Below are 13,105 nucleotides of genomic sequence, written 5' to 3'. Positions count from 1 at the left end.
TCAACCATCTGTCTTATACCAGTCTCCTAGACACCGCCTCCGCGGTGTAGTGGTTAGAGCGTCCGCCCGTAGTGCGGAAGGTCGCGGGTTCGATCCCCGACCGCGTCATACCAAAAGACGTTAAAATATGGTACTTGTTGGTCCCTGCCTGGCGCTCGGCATTAATGGGGACTGGTCGGCTCGGCTCGGTCAGTATAATGTGTCTGAGTGGGGGTATTCATGCTTCACTGCGGCATGGTATCTCAGTGGGCTAGCACTATAAAACCAGCTTCAGTCTGGGATAGTGGTTTAGTCTGGGCTAGTACAAGGAGCCGCACATGCACATACACACGCATGCACGTCGTCATATGAGCGAAATATTCTCATGCACGACGTTAAACACAATTTCACCTCACCAGTCTCCTAGTATTGAAGTTAAGATAGCAACATGTTTGGGAACATTGGGTATTGCGGCATTCCAGGATTTCCTACACACAGATGCAGCGTTTGTCCACGGGACCAGACCTACAACAGGGCCGTTATGGAGGTCTGTCGAATTAGAGGGGAAAATTCAAACTCCAAAAATCAATACATCATAGTTAATGTCAAGGTCAAGGTCAAGGTCAAAGTCAAATCAAGGTCACGATATATGTTGTTGGGTAATTTGAGATGCAAATCCAGAGACTGGAAGTATGATCAGCTCAAGTCAGTTCCCACTTAAGGAATGTCCTGGGTCTGGACATACTAGTACACACAAAGGGACCTACGATACTCTGCCGCTGAGACTCCTTTCTGGACTGACTGACTGACTGAGTTTGGTTTTACGCCGCTTTTAGCAATATTCCAGCAACATCACGGCGGGGGACACCAGAAATGGGCTTCACACGTAATTTAAGACGTGTACCCATGTGGGGATTCGAACCCGGGTCTTCGGCGTGACGAGCCAACGCTTTAACCACTAGACTACCCCACCGCCCCCCTTTCTGGAACAAGACCCAGTTGCCCAAACCGATCGTAGCACTATAGACTAACGTTTAGCGCTTAGTCCCTGAATATATGAATTTGATCGTAACAAATAAACCCATTTGTGAGATTCTGGAACCTGAGGAAATCTAGACTTGCTTCATTTAGGGCGTTATCATTGCGGGGAGGACTAGGTAGTAGGGGAAATAATGTGGTTCAGGGACTGTGAGACAGACTAGTTGCACTAGGGGAGTCGTAGGTCTTTGCTAGGTGTGGGTATTACGTTTGACATAGCGCTAAAATGGCTTGGTATGAGGAATCTAGACTCGTGGACATAAAGACAAGTCCCAGCTCAAGAATGGTTATTCGCAAAAGAGACGGACCACATTGAACATGGAAGAAGTTCCAAAAGTCCATGTGTAACGGTAGGCAGGCTTTGTTTAGTCTTTAGCGAACACCTGACGTCTTGAGTGATTTCCTGAAATCCATTCATATAATTGTCATCACTATTGTGTCATTTACGCTCGACAGATAATTGATTGTTCCCTAGCGCTGACGTTTCAAATATTACGACCCCGTTGTCGAAACGTAGCTTCTAACACTAACAGCGTCGTTAGAGCGTTGTTTCTTTGTATCAACGTCGTTGTCGCAACTTCTAACACCGCAGTGAGCGTGCAACTAGATGTTTTTCAGTTTCATACCGATGACATACTACCTGCTGATTACAGGATGGAGATAGCTGACGCTTCATCGTAATCAAATATAGTTTGAAGGCTAGCGAACAGCACCCATAGACATTCCCAACAACAGGATCCAGGTGAGCTAACGCAGTCCTGTGATCATGTAATTTCGTTCTGGATTTGTAACACCAGAGCCGCTTCCTGTTGAAACGAGACAGCACCGTTGTCTAATATCGACTGACTACCACTCCGGGAGCAGGTCTGTATGTGTATTTGATTGTTCTAACCTCCCTGGCTTACAGGTTGCCGGGCTAGGTGTCAGGTTATCACCGCCGCCTACAGCAGGTGCAGACAATATTAGGGTCATCAATGGTTATGTGGAACGGGGCCTTCGTAACCACTCGTATTATTCCGGAACATTCGGTACAAGGGGTAACGGAAATGGGCGAATGGTTACGAAAGAAGTTGCAAATTTAAAGATAAAATCGTGTCTTTAACTATCTGACAAAAATATTTTTCAGAAATGCTATTTGACGACTCTGTGGCTGCCTGATGCCAATAGGGCAACATTTTGAAAATGTGTTCAGGTATTTTCATGTTGGAACAGGCGCTATACAAATATTAACTTTGTTATTTATTTATTTATTTATTTATTTATTTATTTAATTTATTTAATCAATTCATTCAATTTCATTCATTCATTCATTCATTCATTCATTCATTCATTCATTCATTCATTCATTTATTTATTTATTTATTTATTTTATTTATTTATAAGCTCATAGGCCTTTTGTCGCAAATGGACAGCAATGGTCATTCAGTTTTAAATGTGCTTAACAAGGGGTCACAATTAAGTCATATCCACGATCTATGATGCAATATTTAATAACATACATTGTATTGATAACTGAAACAACATTAATATCTTAATTGTCAGGTGGTAAGACGTGGCGACCCATATGAGCCCATTGTTAACTAATAAAGTAAAATAGAAAAATGAAATCTCTAAAATATTGTATAGCTACATGAAGTACACTTTGAGCACAACAGACCGTTTCCGAATCCGTTATTTCAAAATGATACACTTTCAAAAGTCATATACGAAATAGATATATAGTTTCATCGACATACAAATGTATTAGAACTCTATTGTTCGTTGTATGTCGCTTAATTGAATAATATAATAATGTCCATTTGTATGGCGCCGTTTCCACACACTAGTGTATGCTCATTGCGCCCATGAGAACATGTCGCTGTTCACGGTTGGAGAATCATAATGGAAGTTGATAAGCAATAACTTATAAGATGTATGTTTTCAGTGACGTACAAACACGGTGTCAAGATAAATGTAGCACAGGATTATGGGTAAAAAAGCTGAGGTACGACAGGTGAAAAAGCTCCTAACAGCAACTGTCAAGTAAACTCCAAGAATATAACCCAACATGAATATTCATCATGCAAGTTTGAAATACAATAACACTGAAGAAATCAAATCCGTATCGCTCTCATGTTAACTATTTGGAATCAATTTACCAAAAGGACTGAATTTCAGAGAAATGACAAATGTGGGATAGTGCTGTAGAAACCAAATACAAGTCAGTCGGTCATATCGGAGCTGTCGGCTATTGTATTTCACACATTCACATATTCTGAGTTGTCTGTTGTTTCTATAAAATATATAACTGTTTAATATTTATCAGTGACATTAATATTTTGCTGACTATATATCTACCGTGTGCCATGTCACGTTGTTGAACCGCCAAATGTAAAGGACGTTTAACAGGATACTGTAATTGAAAAAAGACCTTTTGAAAAATGATCCTCCATTTTCATTTGGAAAAACAACAATCTAGAAAATGAAACTGAAATTGAAATCTATACCCGAGCATATCAATGTACTAACAGTCTATACAGTATATGTATACCTACCTGTTTAGCAGTGAAAGGGTTAACTGAAACTGTACACACTCGGCCGAAGCCAACATTGACGACTGGAAAGATTGGGACATACAGCACTTGTCATGTTGACAAACAGACATTGTATTGATTGCTAATACACAGAGAGGTTTATCTAGTTATTACTGACCCTGTTCTGATGTAATACACGGTGAATACAGGTTCTATTTATAAGTGGCAATACAACCTTTAGCGACTGGGCCGGGCGCCTTCTGGCAGGATATCGTCTGCCACTGAGAAATATCGTCTGCTTCACACAGTATGGGAGAAAACTGGTGCATACACGATAACTATAAGTGGCGGTTTTCGCTGAAAATCTTTCCCACCAACGCCACGAGACAGGTAACCCACTCGCGAATCTTCCGTCATACTTAAAATACCTATCAGGCCTGAGAATTTCGATAATTAATGGCACAGTCACTGGATAGCGAAGCCAACGACAGTTGGATTCATGGCAGAATGAAATCCTGGCCTTACCTTAATGTCATCCTGGGGTTCTTCCTTAATCTTAACGGGTAGATCCTCTGCGACCGACTCGGGTTCTTCATAGTTTTTGTCCATAGTTAGATAGTTCGGTAGCAAGGAGCCTAACGCTCTGCCGTACTTCGCTACTTGAGCAGAGTGGAGAGCCGGGCGTCGGGCTACGCGATACGGGTTACACTCTGCAGTATTGACTTGAAAGCTGAGCCGGTTGCAATCTGAGCTGCCATATTGATACTAATAACATTCGGGGCATGTTGGGGCGAAGCTATGCTTAGAGGTAGCGGGTTACAGTGGCACGGTGGCAGAACCAAGCCATAGCTCCTCCCTCTGTCCCGCCCCACCCGAGCAGGACAGCATCTCTTCCATTGTGTGCCATGTACAGATTCGAGCAGGAGACTCCTCCAAGAACAGCCAGCACTCTCATCCTAACGGTGGAATAGTGCGATAACAACCCACTCTCTATTAACAGTGACTAGTGTTAAATGTGTACATTCCTCACTGTAGGTACTATGTTTAAAATAATCTGAATATTTCCGGACAATTACAGGGGGTAGTAATAATTGTCCGGATTTCTTCATTGTCTTTGTTGACGGAGAGGGAAAGCGTTGAGATCCGCTTGACCGACAGTGGGTATTGGACGTATGTCAGTGACCTTTACTAGCTAATTACGTGTAATGTTATCACTTAATGGGACCATCAATCAACGCGTCGTGATTATCATATATGATTTACATTTAATATATAAGGACCCGCCCGATGAATAATTAACTGCAATGGTTTACAGAAGGTTGTGTTATCGTTAGATAATGTTTTAACCATTGTTTTATATTACATGGTAATTGAATATTATATGCAGACATATGGGTAAATTCACTTATATGAGGGATTAAATTACCTAAATTCTTCATTAATAAATAGTCTCAGTTTGAAAAGCTGTTAATATTTTCTCGTCTTGGGGATTTTATTTTTATTGCAGCGCTTCATTCAGTTTGGATGGAACTGACCACCGAGTGACTTCCATGTCACTATCTGATACTGCGGACACTGTCGAAACCGGACTGTGTATAATTATTGATCGGCGCCACAAGCGGTCCATTGGTCTAAGATGTGGCAATTTGTTGTCAAGAGTTGCCCCCGTACATGAGCCAGAATCCTTTGATCGTAGGTTCGAGCCTCTAATTCGCTCAGGGTTGGTTTCAAGGTTTGTCTAGACAAGAGGCAAACACAAACCTTCGATTACTGAAGTAAAGATTTCCACAACAACAATAAGTAAACAAAGTCAACACTCTCAATGCCATAACTTGATATGTAGTACAATAGTTAGAGTAAACTTTCAAGTTAAATTTGATAAACTTTAACATTTTAAATAAGAAAAAAAAATTAAAATCAATTATGCCATATAAGCCAGAAGTTTCTGTTAGGAGATTTTATAGTGTGTGAGTGAGTGAGTTTTGTTTTACGCCGCTTTTAGCATTATCACGGCGGGGGAACCAGAAATGGGTTTCACACATTGTACCCGTGTGGGGAATCGAACCCGGGTCTTCGGCGTGACGACCGCTTTAACCACTAATCTACCCCACCGTCCCTAGGAGATTTTATAATACCGTGATAAATGAATGAGTTAATCTGCAGACAAACACAAACGTAAAATCAGAGAGAATATTGGTTTCGAACCTAGGATAGTTGCTTTGAGTGTGTTTCAGTTGACTTGGCCAATCGTGTCTCCTTTAATTCTGTAAAAAATGTGTGGCCTAATTTATATTATATATATTTATACGCCCTGACATTGAAAGTTTGACTGACTGACTGACTGAGTTTGGTTTTACGCCGCTTTTAGCAATATTCCAGCAACATCACGGCGGGGGACACCAGAAATGGGCTTCACATATTGTACACATGTGGGGATTCGAACCCGGTTCTTCGGTGTGACGAGCCAACACTTTAACCACTAGGCTACCCCACCGCCCCTGAAAGTTTGATGGAACAGTGGACTTCATAATGACATTGACGTGATATACTAGTATTAAGTTAATTTTCTCACACACAGAGAGCATACATTACGAAATTCCGTTAATAACCACACACTGTGTCTTTTGACCATCAATACCATAAACGCTGACATGCGACGTAACAGTTTTCTAACGATGTTGCTAATGTTTTTCGACGCATCTGTGACAATGATGATGCAATTCCCTTCTCTTACCATATGTTCCCGTGCTTTTTTCAGGTGACAGGTTGCCTTGCCTTTGCGTGTGTTCGTGACATTTGCAGATGGTGGGACAACGATACGTTCATCTTTTGGTGAAAACCTGGTGTTATCACTGTTTGATAGTGCTTCATAAACACACGTTCATGATATAGTCAGAATCGTACACCGACTCCCTTTTTTTCGCTTATTTTACACGACAGAAAATGTTTAACCAGATCTTAAACTTGACATATACAACTGTTACCACAACAATATTCCTTGAAGCATTACACCAAGGCTATTTTTCACTATATCCAATATTAAACATCTGGATCATATTAATGAAGAAAGGGCGCGGAGGGTTAAAGCCTTCGCTCGTCACGCCGAACACCCGGGTTCTATTCCCCACATGGGTACAATGTGTAAAGCCCATTTCTGGTGTCCCCCGCCGTGATGTTGCTGGGATATTGCTAAAAGCGGCATAAAACTAAACTCACTCACTGATACAGAAATCACTACACTTTCATTCAATTGACGGTTTTACCCATTACAGTATGTGGGATTCATCTGGCTATAAGTACGTGTATATACACACGATATTGATCGCTAACCTGGGACCCGTGTCACCAGTACCCTTGACCCACGACTGTCGCACGTCTATGTTAAATATGGGAAACGTCCGCCATGTGGCTACAGTGGCTGTGTAAAACAGGACCCAAGAGATCAGCATTGTTAAGGTGCTGGAATCAGAATTGTTTAAGCTGTCTGTGACTGTCATGGCGCACTGACCATTGTCCGATGGCCGTGAGCTCATCTCTGAATCAACGCCTGATCGACCGATGCATCAACGTTCACTGGTGTTATATACAAACTGGGCTTACAGAATTTCGTCCCGATCTAAACAGAAAAGCTTTGGCCATTGTTCTCATTCATTCATGTATGCATAATTTTGAAACATTAAACCTTAACTGAAGTAATACTGTGGAACCACAATAAGTGACAGCGTGTGTGTGTGTCTATTTAATACCCGACTGTGATCTGATACGCCTCTGAAACCACATGGTTTTTTTTAACATAATCCTAGTAGGCTTCCAGTTGTCTCACAGCAATCCAACATGTCTACCCATATTACAATTATTCCTTATTACGCATCAGTGACTGGATGTATCTGGATTTCTATGAACAAAGTTGCCTAAGTTGTATTTTGTTTCAATTCACTCACCAAAAATGGTGGAATCTGTTTTTCTAATACTCTATTTTTTCTGAGTTGTATACCGTTCGCATACCTTTGTAGTGTCTGTCGATGACGTATAGGCTTGTTATGTGGTAGGGATAGCCAGATACCCTCTCTTTATACGAGTTATCGAAATAAGTAAACTATTTGTTGTTATTTAATATTCTGACATGACAAGATCCCAACATTTAGACACGGACGTACGGGTTGACGTGTTTTAAAGACCCACTGGGTTCGATTCCCCTCATGGATAGAGCGAGTGAGTGAGTGAGTTTGGTTTTACGCCGCTTTTAGCAATATTCCAGCAATATCACGGCGGGGGACACCAGAAATGGGCTTAACACATTGTGCCCATGTGGGGAATCGAACCCGAGTCTTCGGCGTGACGAGCCAACGCTTTAACCACTGGGCTACCCCACCGCCCCTCTCATGGATAGAAAATGTCAAGGTCATACTGCTGGACTATTGGTGTAAAACCTCACTCACTCACTCATTCACACAATCACTCACTCACTCGTGAAAAGAGACCATAAGTGCGAGCTTCGTATACTAGTATTCAAGTGAGCTCCAAATTGACATGACAAATGTTTTTGAAAGAATACGATTAAATATTTTCGAAAAGTGAACCGTTTAGATATTTTAGGTGAGGTTACCGCCTCGTCAACCAACAAACTGCCTATGAATGTACAGATTGACTTGTTTGTTTCGAACTTTTTTCTGAAGCTGATCAAATAGATGTGTTAAAGAAGAAGAAATATTAAATCGTTGTGGCCGAAATATACTCATGCCAATAATGGTTGTCACCCCATACACCCACCCCACGCCCCCTCTCCAATTAAAATAATTGAAGGGGGTGACAACCATTATTGGCATGAGTATATGTGAAAGATATAAAAGTTGATGTTGAACTCAAAAAGAGTTTTCAAAACGGTGTTACAGGGTCACGTACGTTTTGTATGGAAAGTACCTTAGTATACACATATGTAATTTTGGTTGTTGTTGTTGTTGTTGCTATAGTTTTTTTGTTTTTTTTGTGTTTTCGGGGTTTTTTTCTTTTGTCGAATTTTTGTTTTTATTGGTTAGGTATTTTGCTAGAATGTTCAATTACAGAGTGAGTGAATGTTTTTTCAATACTCCACCTACTGGTAAGACGTCATCAGTACGATGTTGTTATCTTGATTGGATATTCCGATACACCAATCGTGGTCCAGCCCTTCTACGCTTCTTGCACTGAGAAAACCCCTGTTCCGCACTTATATACGTATGGCGTAGCTACCAGGTGAGCACTGAGACACGGAACTTCATGTTCGTCGTAGGACCTGGGATGGTTCCTCAAAACGAACGCAGATCTATTTCCGTTTTGTGTACGTGCATTTAAGATATTCATAGCCCTATGGTATCTTTATAGGACTGTACACTGGCTTATTGTGCCTCGTCGTATTACTCCACCCGTGAAGATCCGGGTTAGAATTGATCTTCAGCAACCCATGCTTGTCGTGAGATGCGACTAACGGGATCGGGTGGTCAGACTTGCTTGATACATGTCATCGTACCCCGATTGCGTCGATCGATGCTCATGCTGTTGATCACTGGATTGTCTGGTCCAGACTCGATTATTTACACGACAACGGACAAATAGCTAGAATGTTGCTGAGTGCGGCGTTAAACATCATACAAAGTACTTACTCTGCTATCCTCATGATTATGATTCATTTTTTAGTATGATAACAATCACCTCTGACAATAATAAAGATCAGCATTTAGATCCCATTCAGGACAATGTTCTGAAGGTGTTTTTATCTCAAAGAAATGAGATTTATACCTTGGCAGTACAATCATCATAAAAATGAAAATACATTATTTTAGCGTACGGAATTGCAATTTAATATCTAACTAAATGTCTCCCCCTTTTCTTCAATAAATACCCATCTTCTAGTAACTATAGTTACCGCATCAAATTCACCATATTCGAGAAGTCTCATTTTGCCATCAGATCTGGGTATCTCTAAATGACTTTAAAGAATTCAAGACCCTCATCGCCAGTGGCTTCAAATAAAATGCTCTTTTCAAATTCAATTATTCTCGCTTTATCCAAATTTGAATAAACTCCCCTGTTGATCCTGTCATTCCGAAATATCAAACTATTACATAACGTACAGCATTATACTCATTCAGGGCGATGGAAGTGTCCGTGTGTATCGGTAACATGGATATAGTTCAACCTCGTTACTTGCATTGTCTCGACAGCAGTAGGACGCCATTAGGCTTAAAAGTGATATATACCCTTCAAACAAGCTTCCGTTTGTTCTGAAATTCGACCAGCATGGGAAGAGAGAAACGGGCTCCAATTTCATTTGATTTTGGCTTACAGATTTATTAATCCGACACGTGACCAAGGGAGACAGAAAAACGCCGACAAAATTATCGGAACAAGCGCCCTGGAGGATTCTGGAAAAACTCCTAGTAAAGTGTAATGTTCCAGGCAAACATACGGCCAATGACGTCATATCCGCAAGGTCCAAGAATACACGGAATAATATGAATGTGATATTGAATTGTTGTGAGTGATGACACTGATAAATTAGCGTAGCGCTGTATTATAGGTGAGGTGAGGTGAAATTGGGTTTAACGTCGTGCTTGAGAATATTTCGCTCATTAGACGACGTACATGCGTGTGTATGTGTATATGCGGCTGCTTGTACTAGCCCAGACTTAAGCTGGTTTTATAGTGCTAGCCCACTGAGATACCATGCTGCAGTGAAGCATGAATACCCTACTCAGACACATTATACTGACTCCGAGCCGACCAATCCTTGTTGTACCCATTAATGCCGAGCGCCAGGCAGGGACCACCGAGTACCATATTTTAACGTCTTTTGGTATGACGCGGTCGGGGATCGAACCCGCGACCTTCCGCTCTTCGGGCGGAGGCTCTAACCATTACACCACGGAGGCGGTCCGCTGTATTATAGAGAGATATTTACAATTTATTATGATACCACTTGTCAACGGATACGTGGTTCTATTGATACTCATACAATTAAATACACAACACGCAGTTGAATATAGAGTTAAGCACAATGAACACGGACTGCACCATGTCCAGAAGAATCTGATACATAAATCATTGCTAATGAATAATGTTGCTGGTTCGAGTCGTCGAATTGTCCTTTTTGTCAAATTTCGATTAATCCTTCAGACAATACAACTCGGCTAAATTGTATAATATGTATAATACATGTGTAATATTCCTCTCCTGATAGTAACTTTTTAAGGTTTATGTTTGGTCTAGGGTAATATTGATACCTATAATTTGTTGTTGGGGATTTAGCTTGGGACAGCACACCTTAAAGTAGTGAGTGACTGAGGTTAGTTTTAGGCGACTTTTAGCAATATTCCAGCAACATCACGGCGGGGGACACCAGAAATGGGCTTCACACATTGTACCCATGTGAGGAATTGAACTCGGGTCTTCGGCGTGACGATCGAACGCTTTAACCACTGGGCTAACCCACCGCAAGGTTTTGTTATAAAACGCACGGGAAGAAATATTTAAACATGAACATTTTGTTTACACTCACGCGTCGGGACGAATAAACATGACGTCCCGTCACAGTGTTTTTCTCTTATTGGTAAATAAACGTGTTTACTGAAATAGTTTTGTTTGTGTATTTCTTAAAAAAAGTTTCATGTGTTCATCGAAATACGTAAACCCCTTAAAACTGTAACAGATACTGAAACTGAAACTTGAATGGGACGGTGTAAGACGTGACGATTTTTCACAAATCGCTTACCTGAGGCAGAGGGCCTGCAGGAGAGTGATTTTGGTCATGAGAGTTTAAAAGTGAGTGAGTGAGTTTGGTTTTACGCCGCTTTAGCAATATTCCAGCAATATCGCGGCGGGGGACACCAGAAATGGGTTTCAGATATTGTACCCATGTGGGGAATCGAACCCGGGCCTTCGGCGTGTTGGTCCGGAAAGTTTATTAAATGACTATTGAAGCTCTCGTGAAAATGAAGTGTGCATCCACCCCACCCCCATTTCTCAAGAGTGCGCGCACGCACGCACGCATGCGCGCACATATGTATATATATATATATATATTCTCACAAAGTTGTATCCGCCCCTGGTTACGATGATCAACATTTAAGTGAGTCACACATTCAACCCAGTGTTATCTTTGTGGTGGTGGTAGTACAATTAGTTACATATATACGTGCACTATAGCCACTTATAGCTAAAGCTACAATCCGTTTATAGACATAAGAGAAGTAGCGAAAGAATTGTCGATCGACACTGTGTGTGGGAAGTGCTTGACGCCTGCTTGTTGAAACAATGATATATAGTTGGTTGAGTTTAGAGCTCTCGTTTGTCATCGCAAGTGACGATGGTTGTTTCAGGTCATTGATATCTGTTTGAGTTCGCAATAAATTTGCAGAAATTCTTGTAGGCATGGGAGTGAGGGAGTTTAGTTTTACGCTACTTTTAGCAATATTCCAGCAATATCACGGTGCGGGACACCAGATATGGCCTTCACACATTGTACCCATGCAGGGAATCGAAACCGGGTCATTGGCGTGACGAGCGAACGCTTTAATCACTAGGCTACGGGACTGTCGGGACTGTACACTCGGGAACACGTCTCTGTTGTTGTAGTTAGAATATATCTCTAAGAACGCAATGATTCGCAGTCTAATATCGTGTTTGACAGAAACATTGTTGTTCCTATGGACACGTGGCGTTGTCAGTCAGATATGTTACAACAAACCGGAACTCCCCAGCAAGACTTCCGTTTCCGGTCATGCGGATTAGGTGTCCGAGACATCTGTGCAGTCAGCCATTTTACAAATATTCATCACCTGGTTGTCATATAAAGCAGCATATTAGTTGTGTAGTGCATATTTATGCGTGTTTCACGAAACAGTTAGGCTTTGTCTGTTTAAGAAGCAACTACTTGTTTCGTGTAGTACAGTGTGTCCGTGATATAAGCATCATTATTGTTATATACTAACAATGCACAGCTTCAGACAAGGGTTCTTCATGTCATCACCTATAATCACCTCAGGGGCGGCGGGGTAGCCTAGTGGTTAAAGCGTTCGCTCGTCACGCCGATGACCCGGGTTCGATTCCCCACATGGGTACCATGTGTGAAGCCCATTTCCGGTGTTCCCCGCCGTGATATTGCTGGAATATTTCTAAAAGCGGCGTAAAACCATACTCACTCACTCACTATTACAAAACCTCCTTTTCGCTGCTGTGCATTCAGGATGCACTGAAGAAACGTGTTGTGAAAAATATATGTATATTTACAAAGGACATTGTGACCACTTAGGATTAAGGTTATGTTGTTCACGTCTCTTCTGAGACGACTAACGACTAACGGGTGGTCAGGCTCGCTGACTGGGTTGACACATGTCATCGGTCATCACCTCAATAACTGTATCACCATGTCAGCAGTGCTATTGCTGGCTGCTGAAGGTATTCCGGTCCCAGTTCATCTTCATGTCTCTCTCTTCCTCTCAGGAACTCTGTTAGCAGGGACAAAGGACACCATCCCCTACAAGCCTGTTCACTTGTAGATACTTGCTGACAGTTTGTAAGACTCATGAAGATGACGGGTA

At 41.6% G+C, this 13,105-nt stretch overlaps 1 protein-coding gene across 1 annotated transcript in view; it reads right to left on the bottom strand.

The window, feature by feature from the left end:
- The window catches only part of LOC124258543 (sine oculis-binding protein homolog), a 102,938-nt gene extending 98,473 nt beyond the window's left edge, over positions 1–4,465 (bottom strand). The window contains exon 1 of the mRNA XM_046692611.1: positions 4,056–4,465. Coding sequence (XP_046548567.1) covers positions 4,056–4,139 — 84 coding nt within the window. The 5' untranslated portion in view covers positions 4,140–4,465. The remainder of the gene's footprint in view (positions 1–4,055) is intronic.
- Positions 4,466–13,105: the final 8,640 nt, after the last annotated feature.

The sequence above is a fragment of the Haliotis rubra genome, unplaced genomic scaffold (genome assembly GCF_003918875.1).
Source record: "Haliotis rubra isolate DU_JTF1 unplaced genomic scaffold, ASM391887v1 Scf697, whole genome shotgun sequence".
Classification (NCBI taxonomy): Eukaryota; Metazoa; Mollusca; class Gastropoda; order Lepetellida; family Haliotidae; genus Haliotis; species Haliotis rubra.
Note: the sequence above shows the minus strand (reverse complement) of the source record. Positions and strands in the feature narration are given on the sequence as shown.